Source organism: Dama dama, chromosome 6, assembly GCF_033118175.1.
Source record: "Dama dama isolate Ldn47 chromosome 6, ASM3311817v1, whole genome shotgun sequence".
Taxonomy (NCBI): domain Eukaryota; kingdom Metazoa; phylum Chordata; class Mammalia; order Artiodactyla; family Cervidae; genus Dama; species Dama dama.
In genome coordinates, this window is record NC_083686.1 from 45,080,716 (window position 1) to 45,098,635 (window position 17,920).

The 17,920-nt window shown below is 44.6% G+C and overlaps 1 protein-coding gene across 4 annotated transcripts in view; it reads right to left on the reverse strand.

Moving 5' to 3' along the window:
• Positions 1–17,660, reverse strand: part of KIT (KIT proto-oncogene, receptor tyrosine kinase) — a 90,391-nt gene extending 72,731 nt beyond the window's left edge. For all 4 annotated transcript variants that reach the window (XM_061145946.1, XM_061145945.1, XM_061145944.1 and 1 more), the window contains exon 1: positions 17,512–17,660. In XM_061145946.1, the coding sequence (XP_061001929.1) occupies positions 17,512–17,578 (67 nt within the window). In that variant the 5' untranslated portion in view covers positions 17,579–17,660. The remainder of the gene's footprint in view (positions 1–17,511) is intronic.
• Positions 17,661–17,920: the final 260 nt, after the last annotated feature.

Sequence of the window (17,920 nt, forward strand, 5' to 3'; positions counted from 1 at the left end):
AAAACCTCGAATAGCCAAAGTGATCTTGAGAAAGAAGAATGGAACTGGAGGAATCAACCTGCCTGACTTCAGACTCTACTATAAAGCCACAGTCATCAAGACAGTATGGTACTGGCACAAAGACAGAAATATAGATCAATGGAACAGAATAGAAAGCCCAGAGATAAACCCACAAACTTATGGACACCTTATCTTTGACAAAGGAGGCAAGGATATACAATGGAAAAAAGACAACCTCTTTAACAAGTGGTGCTGGGAAAAACTGGTCAACCACTTGTAAAAGAATGAAACTAGAACACTTTCTAACACCATACACAAAAATAAACTCAAAATGGATTAAAGATCTAAATGTAAGACCAGAAACTATAAAACTCCTAGAGGAGAACATAGGCAAAACACTCTCCGACATAAATCACAGCAGGATCCTCTATGACCCACCTCCCAGAATATTGGAAATAAAAGCAAAAATAAACAAATAGGACCTAATTAAACTTAAAAGCTATTGCACAGCAAAGGAAACTATAAGCAAGGTGAAAAGATAGCCCTCAGATTGGTAGAAAATAATAGCAAATGAAGCAACAGACAAAGGATTAATCTCAAAAATACACAAGCAACTCCTACAGCTCAATTCCAGAAAAATAAATGACCCAATCAAAAAATGGGCCAAAGAACTAAACAGACATTTCTCCAAAGAAGACATACAGATGGCTAACAAACACATGAAAAGACGCTCAACATCACTCATTATCAGAGAAATGCAAATCAAAACCACAATGAGGTACCATTACACGCCAGTCAGGATGGCTGCTATCCAAAAGTCTACAAGCAATAAATGCTGGAGAGGGTGTGGAGAAAAGGGAACCCTCTTACACTGTTGGTGGGAATGCAAACTAGTACAGCCACTATGGAGAACAGTGTGGAGATTTCTTAAAAAACTGGAAATAGAACTGCCATATGACCCAGCAATCCCACTTCTGGGAATACACACCGAGGAAACCAGATCTGACACGTGCACCCCAATGTTCATTGCAGCACTGTTTATAGTAGCCAGGACATGGAAGCAACCTAGATGCCCATCAGCAGACAAATGGATAAGGAAGCTGTGGTACATATACACCATGGAATATTACTCAGCCATTAAAAAGAATTCATTTGAATCAGTTCTAATGAGATGGATGAAACTGGAGCCCATTATACAGAGTGAAGTAAGCCAGAAAGATAAAGAACATTACAGCATACTAACACATATATATGGAATTTAGAAAGATGGTAATGATAACCCTATATGCAAAACAGAAAAAGAGACACAGATGTACAGAACAGAGTTTTGGACTCTGTGGGAGAAGGCGAGGGTGGGATGTTTCGAGAGAACAGCATCGAAACATGTATATTATCTATGGTGAAACAGATCACCAGCCCAGGTTGGATGCATGAGACAAGTGCTTGGGCCTGGTGCACTGGGAAGACCCAGAGGGATCGGGTAGAGAGAGAGGTGGGAGGGGGGATCGGGATGGGGAATACATGTAACTCCATGGCTGATTCATGTCAGTGTGTGACAAAACTCACTGCAATGTTGTGGAGTGATTGGCCTCCAACTAGTGAGAATAAATGGAAAAAAAAAAGAAAAAACTAAGAAAAATGAAAGAAAAAAAAATCACTTCAGAAATAAAGAGTAAATAAAAAGAACACAAGAGCAAATAAAATGAATAATGCCTCAAAAGAAGTAGAAGGAGGAAAATGTTTTAATTCTGTCAAATTATGAAGATATTAAAAGGATTTGAGAGAAAATGGTCAAAATAAAAGTCGGGCAAAGAAGACCTAACATACACAAAACGGGAGCTCTAAAAGCCAAGATGAAGAATAGAGTCAACAGCAAAAGGTGCACTGTAGGCAAATTTAAATTTATAGTCGAGTCCAGATTCCCTGCATTGTCAGTGGATTCTTTACCATCTGAGCTACCAGGGAAGTAGCACATTATGTCCCTGGGGGGGGGGGGGGGGGGGGGGGGAATCAACCCACAGCATCTAACACTACAGAACTACTAGACTTCAAAGAATAAAGGTAAAAAACAGTCCTTTGGGTATCTAGACAAATATATCAAGCTAAATACGAGGCAAAGAAAATCAGATTGCCAGCAGACTTTGACAACTCTTTATGGCAAAAGACAGTATAGTAAAATATTAAAGAACCTTGAGCAAAGAAAAGATGAGCCAAGGATTTATATCAAACAACCTGACTTTTAAGTATAAAAGGCAAAGGCTACAGACAAGCTTCTGTGAACATTAATTCAGGAGCTACTTCCCATGAGTGCTTTCTGAGGTACATTAGAGAACGAGCTACAGAAAACCAAAATTTCAGGAAAGACAAGACCTAAGCCCTGCTGGCAAGCATTAAATATACATTTACTTGCAGAACTAAGATTAAATGATGATTAAAAAAGGAGATAGCAGAATATGTGACTGCTATATATTGTGATAAAGTAATTTTGGTGCAGTTTCAGAAAAGTTAGGGGATGGAGGAGTATCTGCAAAGCAGAATATGCTTGCTGACTGCCTTATAGATAATAATTGGGAGTACAAGAGTATCTCTTCAAATCCCAAGCTAGGAGAGAAAAGGGAAAGAACAGACTAGTAACTAATTTAAATGTTATTCACAGAAGGCATCCAATAAGAAATTGGGCCCAGAAAGAGTGAGCCAAGAATATTATATAAAGGTATTGGTATAAAGGCAACCATTAGAACAAAACCCAAAAATTTTGCAAGTACTCAACAGTATATCCAAAACAGGGAAAGAAAATAAAATTATAGAGGAACACACCATCTACTGATGTTATGTTGTTAAAAAAGAAACCAAACCTGAGTATAATCATACCTCTACGTGACAAGTTCACAAGAAATTCAGGGAACAGGACATGTTAAACAGCCCACAGGAATGCAGCAGCAGCATTTGGACTGTGGAAAACTGCACAGGACAAATCCTCAGTTTCTTCAGCAAACACTGGGGAAGACAGCCTACAAATTAGAAATGACTTAAAGGCCGCACCAGCCAACTGACAATGTGGCTCTTGTGCGGATTCTAGCAAAAGTTTATATATTCACCTATGTTTTCATATTTATTTTCAATAAGGGAAATGTAAATCCTGGATACTCAATGCCATCGTGGAACTTCACTGATTTTGAAGGCTGTGACACTGGCATCGTCATGTCCAGAGAAGGGAATCTGTCTATTTTAGAACTACACACTGTAAACATTCACAAATGAATTTCTACAATGCTTGAGATATGCTTCAAAATAATGGGAGGACAAGGTGGGGTGGATTCCCTGGCAGTCCAGTGGTTAGGACACAGGCTTTCACTACCATGGACCAGGGTTTGATTCCTCGTCAGGGAACTAAGGATCCCACAAGACACATGGCGTGGCCAGAAAAGGAAAACAAAATGGGAAGATGAAGTAAGGAAGAAAGACTGGTGCTGATCAACTGCTGAAGCTGGATGATGGGTATATGAGGGTTCGTTACATTTGTCTCCATGTGTGAGATGGTCCCATAATTATTATATATATGCCTGTGTACATGCTATGCCAATTCAGTCATGTCTGACTCTTGGTGACCCTACGGACTGTAGCCAACCAGGCTCCTCTGTCCAAAGAATTCTCCAAGCAAGAGTTCTACAGCGGGTTGCCATGCCCTCCAGGGGATCTTCCCGACCCGGGGATAGAACCCACATCTCTTAACATCTCCTATATCGGCAGGTGGGTTCTTTACCACTAGCACCACCTGTGAAGTCCCAATATATAGACTTACATTTCTGTGTATTTTAAAGCTATATTTATATAGTCTTTAAAGTTATTGTGAGATCCAATTCCTCCATCTTGAAATAAAATGGCTGCTAATAAGTTTTCAAATAACCCAGGAAATAGCTGAGAAGTCACAGGCCCCTCTCCTGTTTCCTTCAACTCTTCCCTAGTCAACCGAGATCAAACTTAAACAAAGTCTAATACACTTAGGCTCTGATGTTCTCACCCCAAACAACAGGTGCTAATGAATGATGATGACACTGGATTTTTATTTTATTTCTACTCTCAGCTTAGAAACACTAGTCTTCCGTCAAATCTAGACTAAGTGCTTTAAAGCAACTGATTTCGTAATTACTTAAGCGCCCGCACTTGTATACCTAAGGCTGTTGGTTTCATCAGAATTGTTACCTGACACTGTACCAAGCACCTGAGTTCCCACCTTAATGCGGTCATTAAGTAACCACAGCTGTAGTCAGTGGGGATGCCTTCTCTTCCACACAAAACTCCTGAGGGTACCCCCGGCTGTCCCCAGTCTTCATCGTGGATTCTTTCCCGAGGATAGACACTGCACCACCAAAGGCGGCGCGGCCCCACTCCACGCCCAAGAGTGGACAGAGGAAGGACTTCCCTGTCCTATGTGCCGAGAGCATCCATGCTCACTGCGGGGAGTCCTCGATTCGAAGCAGGAGGGCTTATCGCTTCATGGACCTCTGAAAGTTCATCCTAAGGCTCAAATGCAAAGAAGTCATCCTGTCCTCTCATCCAGGCTACTGCAGTAACAGTGGAGTGGAAACACCATGCCCAGCATGAAACAGTGGCCATACTGTTTTAGCTTCACCACGACCTGCGTGCTTTGTCAGACTCAAAGTGATAAATACAGGTATCGTTAAAAATGGAAGGTGGTCAATCTCGACAAGAAAAAGATGAAAGAATGTGAAAAGGAGGTACAGAGCCTCCCGTCCTTGGAGACAGACTGGAGAGCATTCAGCCTGCCTCCCTGAAGCATCTCTCTCAGCTGTGAAAAACCATTCTGGTCCATTCTGAGAAAAAAATGGTTCCAAACCTACAGAAGGATGACGGACTTTTGGCACATTCAAGACTCCACGAACTCCTGAGAAGTGAAGACATTTCCTGGCATTGTGGACACTTCTGTCACCGACTTTGGTACATCCTTCATCAGTACAGTCTCATACCTGCTAGAGAGGCTGAAGTTACATGACAAGCTGGGAGGCTGGGATGTGCTCAGCCCTTTGAGGGCACCACAGAGGCAGACAGGACTCAAGAGACAAACATCTCACAAAGCTTCTACCGAGTTGCCGCGACCCTGTTCCCTCCCCACTCCCATCTCTATTTTGCCTCCTCTGGCCCCTCCTTCCCTGTGACCCCCAACCCTCAGAGAAATCTTGCGTTTCTTTACTTCCTTCTTTAATTGACCCTAATGCAAAATAGAAATATATCTAAATAAAGCTGCTTTCTCGCTAAGAGACCCTAGACTTTTTCTTTCTTCTGGGCTCTTTGTAAACCTGGGCTCATGAAAGGAAAAGAATTCACTAGAACATAAGCCCCAAAAGGACAAGGATCTTTGCCTCCTCATGGCTATGCCCTGCCACCGCATCAATAATTATTTGTAAACAAATCTATAAACTCCTGGTACATGTAGGGTCCATTGAAAAAAACGATACTGAAGGAATGAAGAGAATGAAGCTGTAAACCTTAAGCACTAGAGCTTTATGCCCAGATGTGCGGCTCCAAGATTCCCACATGGAGAGAGAAGCCATCTGCCCCTGCCTGGACTGTGCTCACCTGCCTGGACTGTGCCCACCTGCCTGGATTGTGCCCACCTGCCTGGATTGCGCTCACCTGCCTCACTGCAGGCTGCTCACTACCGGAGCACTTTCGGCATCCTGGCCAGCCTCTCCTGAGAAGGCACTCATTCTGAAACTAAAGTGATCATTTAAAATAATATCCTTTGAAAATGCTGGAATGGAAATTAGGCTACACATCAGATCTCCTTAAAAAATTCATAAACCCTTCTACATATGCTAGTTTATTTTAAAAGGCTGGAAAGAAGGGTCCTTTTTCATGAAAGTGAGCTAGAAACCTGCCTACAATTTCCCTGTAGTAAATATACTAACTATTCTAAAATAACGAGAAAAACATTTAAACATCCCAATTAACTGTTTTCAAGTGGTGATTCTAATGATGTATTTTTAAAGAAAGGATCCTAGTTTAATTTGACTAATGACGAAAAGCCTAAAGCCTGTGCAGTTTTACCAGGCTGTTTCTTGAGATGAAAATCTTCCATCAGCCATTAAAAAAGAAATCTACATTGTGAAGAACATGATGGAAACACATTTTAACATTTTACAAACTATAAAACACACTTTAAAAGGAGCCACAGTCTTTCCAAGTAGAGTAATTCTCAATTTTTTAAGCCATTTTAGTCTTGTTTTCTTTAAAACATGTCCTAGCCAAGTAGAAAAACAGCCAAAAGCCACACAAAACCACTAATATTTTCCCCAGAAGTCAAATCTACATTAGATCCGTTTCTATAAATACTTCCCTTCCAATAAAACAGAGACATCAATTACCAAACCTGATAACGCCTCCTTTGTTCAAACCCTGCAAAGCAATTCCTCTGCTAAATCTGCATAGGCCATTATACTTAACTTACTGGCAGCCCTGATTGTTTTCAAGAATTTTAAAACTTTGAAATAATCTGAGTCACCTGGGGTAAAACCAAACGTTTTTGCTTCACTAAAGAACTTAAGAGATACAAAGGAAAAAGTAAGGACTTCTCCTCTTTTCATTTACCCTATTATTTTTTAATCCATTAGGTCAAGTACAAGGCATTCCCTGGAAAACACCATCACTCACATCTTTATCTCAAATCATAGTTCCACCTCTCACAAACAGCTACCTCCTCCCGGAGGATCACTGCTTTGGAAAGGGCAGTAACCAGCACCCCTCATTACCTTTGGAGACCAAAAGAAAGCAGGAGTCGCAATACTTATATCAGATAAAATAGACTTCAAAATAAAGGCTGTTTGAGACAAAGAAGGACACTACATAATGATCAAAGGATCAATCCAAGAAGAAGATATAACAATTATAAATATATATGCACCAACATAGGAGCACCGCAATATGTAAGGCAAATGCTAACAAGAATGAAGGGGGAATTAAAAATAACACAATAATAGTGGGAGACTTTAATACCCCACTCACACCTATGGACAGATCAACTAAACAGAAAATTAACAAGGAAACACAAACTTTAAATGACACAATGGTCCAGCTAGACCTAACTGATATCTATAGGACATTTCACCCCAAAACAATCAATTTCACCTTTTTCTCAAGTGCAACATGGAACCTTCTCCAGAATAGATCACATCCTGGGCCATAAATCTAGCCTTGGTAAATTCAAAAAAATTTAATTACGTTCTTAATACAGGACTAGGGAACCCAGAGCAGATCAGAATTCTTTTCAAGGCTTGAGGGTTTTACTTGCTGCTGGGGATTTTTTTGTTTGCTAAACAAATGAATTTATGCATATTTATGCATAAACTTATGTTGCATACCTGAGTTACCATTATAATAAATATTTAAAATTTGTTAATAAGTTAAGACTCAAAGATTATCTCTTGCTACTACCAGATGTTGAGCATACAAAACCTGTGATTTTGGCTAGGGGCAGGGGTGGGTAGGTAGGAAGGCAGGGGAGGGTAATCAGCCTTGGACTTAAAAGCAACTCCAAGTACACATCCATGGACCTACTCTGGATTCGCACTGTGCAGACTGTGTGTGTGTGTGTGTGTACGTGCGCACGTGCGTGCACTGGGCATAGTGTATATGTGTGTGTTAGTTGCTCAGTTGTGTCTGACTCTTTGCAATTCCAGGCTCCTTTGTCCATGGGATCCTCCAGGCAAGAAACTGGAGTGGGTTGCCATTTCCTCCTCCAGGGGATCTTCCCAACCCAGGGACTGAACCCAAATCTCTTCAGCATTGGCAGGCAGGTTCTTTACTACTAGCGCCACCTGGGAAGCCCACAATATATGTAATACCATGCAAAAGTGAGATCTACACTCTTCCTAAAATTACTTCTCTGAGTAAGCACCTCCTTGACCAGATGACACTTATAAAAATCTCATCACATATGGCATTATAGGAAATACTGCAATTACTGAAGAAAAATCCAGATGCCCTAAAACTTATCCTCTCTCATATTCTGTTAGTCCCCACAGAGATCGTTTTCTACGGGAGTCTTTCAGCTAGCTGCCACCTTCTGCTTCCACTGTTCACACCCTGACCAATCGCCCCACTTCAAGGTTTAACTTGGTTTCCAAATCTTCCTTGCAATCAGCCATTCTACCTGAGCCCAATGCAATATGTGTCTTACTTAGCTTCTGGACCCGAACTGTTACTTTAAGTCTTATAAATTTTACTACATTAGCATCTACCTAGCACTTCTGTTTCCATAGATTCCCATTTCCTTCAAGGCAGGAAATCACATCTCAGAAATCTTCATGCATGACGACATGACAGGTGAAATGATGTAATCAACTAGAGACTGCCGAATTGCAGTTCCATTTCTACCACCTTCCCCTGCTGGATGGTCAGCTGATTTAACAACTGCCACTGAACCATGACCACCAAATGACCAAAGGGAAGGGGCAGATGCGAAGGGAAGTGAGAATGCTGGGCCAGCCCCAGAGCAAACAGTCCATCCCTGAGTAATCAAGGGGAAAGGGCTTCCTTCATCCTTACAGACCTCAGCCGGTGTGCAGCCTGGCTGACTGTGTCTCAGAATCACCAGTCGGTGGGGCAATCACAGCACAGCCATTCTTAGGGCAGGGCTAATTATGGCTGATTATAGATTACTCTAGACCTCCAACTTCCTTGTTTTTATTCTGGCCCTCAGCTTAAGCTATGGCACTGTACAATTCATTCTGTGGTTATTCTCACCATCCCCACCTCCAACACATCAATCAATAACCCAGTTTTAGGTGCAAGTTCCTTACTGGCTACCTTCAATATAACCCAAAATTGCAAAGATCCTGTTAGTCTACCCAGAATTGATGAGAAACACTCCACTCCACAGCCACAGCAGTGAAGAGAGAAAAGGGGCTGGTTATTTTATTTAGCAAAGATTTCAGGTAGGCCCCTAAACAGTCATCATACCAACTGGGGGGCGCAGGACCTAACCATTTAAAGATGAAAATTTACCAAAAAAAAAAAAAATAAAGATGAAAATTACTTACTTGGCTTCTGTCATACCTGCAGCCAAGACCCTATAACTAGTTCTGGTAATACAATAAAGTCTTTTCAACCCTTCCAATCAAAGGATTTTCCACATAAACAAAAAAACCTAACTTCCCTTCTGGGGCAATTCAAACTAGTCTTATTTAGTCACATTCTTCACTCATGTTCTGCAAATATTTGAAGACTGTCATTCACTAAACCTCCCTTTACCTTATCTTCTTCAGGCTTAATAAATCCAATTTCTTTAAGTTGCTTTCAAAGGGCCTATTTCCCAAAGCTTTAATCAACTCTATATCCTCTTCTATACCTAAAACATCCATTTTATTCTCTGAGAAAACCAATAAACATACTTTTTTAATGGTCTAATGCAGAGAATAAATGCAGAATTATCTTTCTGTCATCGATTTCTTTTCAGGAAAATTTACTTTTCATTACACGACTGGTACACAACACATAATTCTTTCTAATCCCCAAATCCTACTGTAACATTACAGAGCCATGTTCTGTTGACCTTTGGAGCTTAAGTTTTGTTTTTCACTTGGACCTGACCCTAAGAAGAATTTCATTTATAGCTATCGTAGTTTCTGTGCAATTGAGTTTCAAGAAAATGCAGCCCGTAAGTAACCAAAAAACAAACATAGTATCACATGCCCTCTTTCAAAAGGGCTCATCCTCTTAGCTTTATTTCTGTTAATTCCACAGCACCCCCAGTTCTGTTACCACACCCACAGTAACTCCTGTTCCCCCTCCTTACTATCTCATCAGTGACTGGCAAATCCAAGATGCCTGTAAGTTGGCCAAGTGAATTAACCAAATCCGCCACCTTTATCTTCCCCTTATATCTAAAGTGTTTCTCTCCAGAGCATGCACCCCAACACCCAAGCGCTCAGTTCTTCATCCAAAGACCATCTAATCATCTGAAGAGTGTGACTGATGGACCCCTGTCCAGCTCCCCCTAACATATAATGCTCAAAGGCTTAACCCCATTCTAACAGAGGCTCAGAAACTCTTTCTTAGGTATTTGTACACCCATGTTCATAACAGCATTCTTCACAACAGCCAAAAGGGAGAAGCCAAGTGTTCACTGATGGATGAATGGATAAACAAACTGTGGCAGACACGTACGTGTACATGCACTGCCTTCCTTAAAAAGGAAGGAAATTCCAACGTACACCACCACATGGTGGTTTAGTCACCAAGTCATGTCTGACTCTTGCAACCCCATGGATTGTAGCCCACCAGGCCCCTCTGTCCATGCAATTCTCCAGGCAAGAATACTAGAGTGGGTTGCCATTTCCTTCTGCAGGGGATTTTCCCAACCCAGGAACTAAACTAGGCAGATTCTTTACTGACTGAGCTACAAGGGAAGCCCTGAAACTTGAAGACAGTATGCTAAATGAAATAAGCCAGTCACAAAGACAAGAGCTGAATGATTTCTCTTATGTGAGGTCCATAGAGCATCACAATCATACAGACAGAAAGTAGAATGATGGTTGCCAGGGACTGATGGACTGTTTCATGGGTTGAGAGTGCTAGGTTTTTGTAAGATGGAAGTGTTTGATCTTAAATAAAATGTGACGATAACACCACGGAGCTGTGCACCAAAGAATGTTCACGATGGTAAACTTTATGTGTATTTTACTAAAACTTAAACACACACACACACTCCTTAGTTTCAGCTGCCCACAGCAAGGGGGTGCCCAAGTTCTCGGAGCTGGCTGGGGAGTGTGCCCCAGGACAAAACGGTGAAGCAGACAGCCCTGGACTGGCGAGCAAAGCTGGGAGGGCCACTGCTGGGTCAAGTCTACCGTAGCCTTGACTACAAAAGCATTTTGCAGAATCTGGACCAAACCCAACACTAAAACAACCCTCCCCCACCAATGATCCTTGAGGCTAACCAAAGTCCTCCTTTCCAGCCTCTTCCCTCCAATTCCTTACCCCTAGTCCTAACATGAATTGAATCTTCAAATAAGATCTTAATGTCTTGCTCCCTCTTTCAGGAGTTTTTTTCAATACAAGCCTCAACTACAGACACTCTGCCCTCCTTTAAAATGTAGATCTTAGTGTCAAATATTATCTCCCATATGGACACTTTTACTGATCCCTGATCCCCATCACATGCCCACCAAGATGTAAACTCCTCTCCTTTGAAATACTGCCTGGGTACTCTGCACTTATGACACCAAATTCTACTTTGAATTGATGGTTCTGCTCTCACTTTATTCCTCCACAGCCCGGGAGTCCACACGTACAGTACCTGCAAGGACCAAAGCATAGGGATTGATCATCCTTTGCTAAACTGAATCTGAAACGCTGACTGAGCAGAGCTCTATACACGTGCTGGAGAAGAGGCGAGAGCCTAAACTATACTGGCTGAGCACTGCTGTCTCCAGCAGTGGGGGCAATGGACAAGCCCAGCCTGGTCCTTCAACAGCTGGAGAAGCACCTCGTATAGTCATGGAGGAGGCCCTCCCTCTCGAGGCTTTCAATGCCACCTTACAAGGCATAGGGTTCAGGGACCCTCTGTGAGCTACACTTATTATTCACAGTGAGAAAATGGCCATCTACAGAACTTTCCCCTCTAAACTTTTATCCAGAAAGCTGCACCCCCTTTTGTAAAAAGCAGCTATGAATAAGGTTAAACATAGAACCAGGGAGAGAACACAACGCTAACGGAATCTTAAAACAAACAAACAAACAAAAAACAAAACAGACATTAAATGGATCAGCTTCAGGACTTCCCTGGGGGTCCAGTGGTGAAGACTCCATGCTTTCACTGCAGCGGGTGCAGGTTCCATCTCTGGTCAGGGAACTAAGATCCCGCATACCTCTCCATGAGGTCAAAAAAATAAATATATAAGTAAAAAAATTACAATAAATGGATAAACTTCATCTTGATCTGGGCTTCCCTGGTGGCTCAGATGGTAAAGAATTTGCCTGCAATGCAGGAGACTCGGGTTCGATCCCTGGGTCGGGAAGATTCCTTGGAGAAAGGAATAGCAACCCACTGCAGTATTCCTGCCCCATTCCAGTATTTCTGGAGAATCCCATGGACAGTGGAGCCTGGTGGGCTACAGACCATGGGGTCCCAAGAGTTGGACCCGACTAACACTAACTCGTCTTGATTAATACCAAGACAAACCCCTCTATGTAACCTGGTTTTAAACCATTTCTAAATTTCTTTCCCAAGAGACAAAGCTGAAAAAGAAACATTAAAATCAGCCTGATGGTGGAGTTCCCATGCTTTCCCTGTAAGGGACGCCATGCAAAATGTGTTTTGTGCATAATCTAATTTTCTCCTTCCAGTAGCCTATGCCATCATTCCCATTTTACGGGTGAGAAATGAAGCTTGAGCGAGGTGAAGGGTCTCATCCCAAGTCACAGAGCTGGCAAGAGGTAGAACTGGATTAAAAAAAAGAGAAAGAGAGAACTGGATAAAAACCCAGCTTGTCAATTTCAGAGCCCAAGCTCTTAACCGGTATGCCACATGCCCTGAAAAGCAATTTCGCATAAACTTTAAAGTTCAAAAAAGCCTTAAAAACATAGCTGTCAGAAAGGTATGCAGCCAAAGATATCTAGAAAAATCATTTCATAACTAAAAGGTAAGCACTAAGGCTAACACATTAAGATGAATGGAAAAAATTAGGAGTGATAAATATTTTCACTGGAGAAATCTGGGTTTTTTTCCTCCTGAGGAAAAAATAGTCCAAGATCTGTTCAATCTCTAAGACTAGTGATTCCCAACTGTTATGTCAAAAGCTATGTAAAATTCAAGACAAAAATTAAAGTTTATTTCATTTTAAAAGTTGTCAAAAATCTGTTGGTATCTGCATGCAAGGGTTATAAACAGAAATAGTCAAATGCTACACACTTAAGAAGTTTCTTCATTTGTTAGATGGCTATCCCATCCCAGACCCTACACCAAGTATTTTTACAAGAATTTGTTTCTAATCTTTAAAGTAATCATATTAGAGCAGGCATTAATTCCATTTTACGGATAGCAATAATTTCTAATTTATAGATAATAATTATGCATTAAACTTGACATGTATTGAATATGTACCATGAGTGTGCCAGGCATCACCATGCTAAAAACTTTATATGTAGCCACATACTTACTGACAGAGAGGTTAAGTAATTTTCCCAACGTCACACAGCTAAAACTAGGATGAAAGAGGGAAGCTCAGCAAGAGTAAGCAATTCGTTCCAAGGTTACAAAGCTGTCAGTCATGGAGTCAGCAGACTAAGACAAAGCTGTCTTTCATTCCTTAGGCCTGTGCTCCTTCCACCAGGTACCTGCAATATCCCACCTGTGCTCACTGGAGCCCAAGGCTAAATGCCTAAAAGCCTGACTGGCAGGAGAGAGGGACTGTCTAGAACAACAGGAAGAGATGAGGTCCCATGTAAAGAGGCAATTTTCAATTCTTCAAGAGAATTGAGAAATCTAGATTTTGATACAAATTCTCCATATTTTAAATACTTCCCCAGTGTTTTCCAAAAACAGCATCATGTGAGCCAAACAAAACACATCCAAGTAAGGGCTATCGGTTTACAATTAAGTGCCTGAAGTCAAAAAATGGGCCATCTCAAGTCCAAAATGTCAGAAACCAGAGCAGCTAAGCCAGGCTTATTCATAAGTCCTCTCTACTTTCAACAATGATTTATACTGAATTCGCTCTATATCCAAACTTTTACCTCTGGTAACTCCCTTGAAGGCCCTCTTCACTCTGGATTTACAGCCATGAAAATATCCAAGTTAGAGACCACGTGTGAAATTTTGCATGCCTAAGGTTTCTTCAAATGTCTTTCAGTGCCTGTTTTTAAAAAGACACCAAACACGAACACAGTAACATTTAGCACACTTCCCTAGCCTGTCGGCTGTTAAACTAAATTCATTCTGGAAAATACTGCCGCAGCCTTGACCATTGCCTTGAGGGGTTCCCGCATTGCAGTCCAGCTTCAAGAATTCCGCTCAGGACACCACGGCTCATTTCCTGGTATCCTTTAATCAGCTGGGGAGACTTCAGGAAATGAGTCAAAATCCTAAGACCAACTTTTAGCGGCCGTCAACAACAGCAGCAAAATCCATCACCACAACATCTGTACATAAACGTGCTCCAAGGGAAGCCCACAGAATAACTTGGCACACCATTTGTTTGGGAGAGAGAAAGGTTTTGGGTGGTCAACTGCATTATAACTCACGGTGCTCATCCAGGGTAAATGGCCAATGGTGTTATCCATCACTGGGGGTTTTCTCTCTCACAAGTTCACCACAAGTATACAATGCAAAGACCACTTTTTTTTTTTTTTTTTTTATACAGTGGGGATGGAAAAAAATTTCAACTAACTTGCATCATCATTTTAGAGACAGCGCGTCTTCATTGTGGAGGGATTCTAACTGGAACAGGGCAGTTCCCACCTAAAGCCCTCAAGCTGTGTCCTTCCGTCGTGTCCAGCTCTTCTCGACCCCATGGACTGGAGCCCGCCAGGCTGCTCTGCTCATGGGACTCTCCAGGCAGGAATACTGGAGAAGGTGCCCTCATACCCAGCATCCAAAGGGGAGCTATCGTACATACATATCATACATACCCCTGGTGAGCTATCACTGAATGACTCCCCCCTTCGATGAAACTTCCCTCAAATTGAGAACTCTAGTTCAGACACCCTGTGACAGGCAATTCAAGGTCTTTTTTCAGCAACATTGGGAAGGTAATAATCTTGACCAGCCTATATTCCCAGAACCTCCAACAATGCCTAGCATACAATATGTTATAGTTCCAAATAAATCTCACTTTATAACCGATTGAGAAATCATGTGAAAGTATATACACCTGGGCAGATGGGGCCAATCTCAGGCTTCACCACTGATTATTGTGGGAACTGCCTTATTCTCAGCCAGTTTCTCCAGCTTTGGTATGGATGGTAACAGGACTACCTCCAGGGCTTATCGAGAGGACTGGAAATTTCAGGCAATGGACCCCAGAACGGGATCTGGCACTAATGTGAAATTTAAGGTACACTAGAAAAACGTGTTGCAGTAACACAGCATGAGTGATTTATAAAGTCTTAAGGAAAAAAATGTGTGGATGGGTGGGAGAGACCAGAGAGGGCATAAATGAATTATCTGGGTTTCCTGTATAAGACCGTCATGTTATTTCCAGCAGGATAATAATCCAGAACGTTCTGCGTCCAGCTGCTGAGAATGACTCTAGCCTCACATCTGCAGGAACGAGGACAGGGTATGATTCACTATTCCTTGCAGGTTCATCCTGCTGGGTACAGGAGTTGTAAACACTGCAAGGGGCGGGGGGCGGAAATGGAGGATCCTGCAGAGTGGGCACCTCCTAGCCCTCAAAGGGAAACCGTAGGCAAGCATGTGGATTGGAGAGAACACACACCTCGCTGCTTTAACCAGAGTCAGACGAGTAGGGTATCACCAAGGAGTCTCTGTGACAGGAGAGGCAGTGGAATTTCAAGGAGGTGGGAAGGATTCAGGGAAAGAGTTCAGAAGTATAGAGTCTATGCTCACGACACTGAAAGAGGAGAATGTGGGACCCAAAGGATCCTTCATGGTGCAGACCCCTCACTACCCTGCGGAGGAACGTGTGCTCCCCTTAATTTAAGGGACTGGCACAATGGCAGGCAGCCAATAAAAGCTGAGAAAAGAACCGGAAAGGCAGCAGGAGCCTTTGTCACTACACCACACTGCCCCCCAGGAGCCAGACCTTAAAATCCCCTTTGCCAAAACATTCTCCAGGATGGAGCAGGCTAATTCTGAGGAAGAAGGAAGCTATTCATTTAATTTTCTAAAAAATGGGAAACAGTCGGTGTGGTGGTTCTCGTGCCCCCATCGGGTCCAGTGCACATGTCTTAAATGAAATTAAAATATCAAGGCACCAAGATGTAAGGGACCAAACATCTCATTTGAAGCTTAGGCAGTCAAATGAGCCACCGGAATCCGGCCACTCGTTCATGATCCTTCCTACCTCTCTTCCCCACAGGAAAGCCCTCACAATGCCTTAGGATTGTATGCGAAAACTAACCAGCAGTCAGAAAACTGACGAGACAGCTCCACAATAGTTGATAGCGATGCTTCCTCTGGAGCCCCTGAATTCCAGCTCAGACTCACTTTCTACCCTAACATCATCAAGTTAGCCTTACGGGTTAAAAAAAAAAAAAAAATGACGTGGGAAATAGCAGAGCTTCAGGGGGTTAGCTGGGCGACTTGCACTCGTTTGCGCACCAGAGACACCCAGAAAAAGAGGGGGCAGGAATGTGATTGAGGGCTTCCAGGAGCCTGCAAATCCTCCTCCTCCACCTGAAGACCCAAGTTCCCGCGCAGATATAACCGATTTTCACCACAGCTTTAAAATCTAAGTAAGATTTGCAGAAAGTTCCATTCCGTCTCCCACCCCCGACCTCGGGCAGCCGTTAAGTCAGTCACGCGAGAGGGTGTGTTGCGAGTCTCAATATTCCCAAGGGAAACGGACCTGCGAATGGAGGTCGCAGACACCGAGTGAGGGGCTGGCAGAGCCCCGTCAGCCTGGCCGGGCACTCTGGCCGGGCGTGGGCGGCGGCCGGGGTCGGGGACCGCAATGTCTGGGCGCGCCATCCCTGTCTCCCCCGGGAGCAGGCAGCAGACGCAGCCACCAGCCGCTCCGAGGCGCGTTGCAGGAAAAGAAACGGCACGCGGCAGAAAGGGGCGAGCCTCGGGCACGGATGTACAAAAGCAAAGTCTGCAACCTAGCGGCTGCTTTCCACACCCCTGCCCAAGTTGTCTCCGGAGCCGCACCTCCAGGTTCGCGGCCACAGAGCCGCACGCTCCCCTCTGCTGAAAGCAAACCCGGGGGGCCCGAGGACGCCGCAGCCTTCGACTCCGGTCCAGCGTGGCGCCTGGAGCAGAGGAGGCAGCGGGTGCGCCCCCAGCTCTGGGGCACAAAGAGCGCCGCGGTTTGGAAAGCGGCCGCAGCAAAGAAAAGGCTCTCCTCCAACTTCGCCCTCGGCGCGGCTGAGAACCCGCGGGCCGGTTCTCACGCACAACTTTTAACAAAAGGAAGCGACGGCCGCGCCTCGGCCGGCGGAGATAACGCGCTGCGAGAGAACTCCCTCTCCGCCCGCCTCCGACCCCGCTCAGCTCGCCCTCCTCACAAAAGCAGCCCTGAACTCACACGCAACCCGCTGCCCTCAGCCTAAGCCCCTCGCCGCCCGCCTTCCTGGAAGACCCGCAGCTCAGCGCCCCCACCACCGGCTGCCGAGGGCTCCCGGCGCAGGTGAGCAAGGCAGGGCGCAGGAGAGTCCCGGGGCCGCCCCGAATCTTCCCGAGGCTGAAACGCACCGGCAGCAGGGGGGCCGGCAGCCCCCTCTCCCCAGCCACCCCCAACATATTCGGACCCTCACGGAGCACAGCTGCGCCGGGGGGGCGCGGTCCGAGTACCCGCAGCGCCCTCCCACCTGTCTGGACGCGGAGCAGGAGCAGCAGAACGAAGAGGAAATCCCAGGCGCCGCGAGCGCCTCTCATCGCGGTGGCTGCGCTGGGACCGGAGCTCTGTTCCACGTTCCGGCTCTCGCCCGAGTGCCGCGAGCGCGGCAAAGCCGAGCCCCCAGAGCCGCGAGCGCCGAGCCGCGGCCCCTCCTCCCAGCGCCCTCCCCCTGCGCGACGGCCACGCCCCTTCTGCGCGCCCCTCCTCGCCTCCCCTCCCTCCCTCCGGCCTGGGTCTCGCTCCCGGGCGGCGGCGTCTGACCCCTGTTCCTGCGAGGTGCTGATCCCGGGGGACTGAGCCCGCGGGGAGTGGCTGGGCACGTCGGCCCTCGCCCCGCGCCCACGACCCCAGAGCCCATACATCTCTCCACCTCTCCGCCC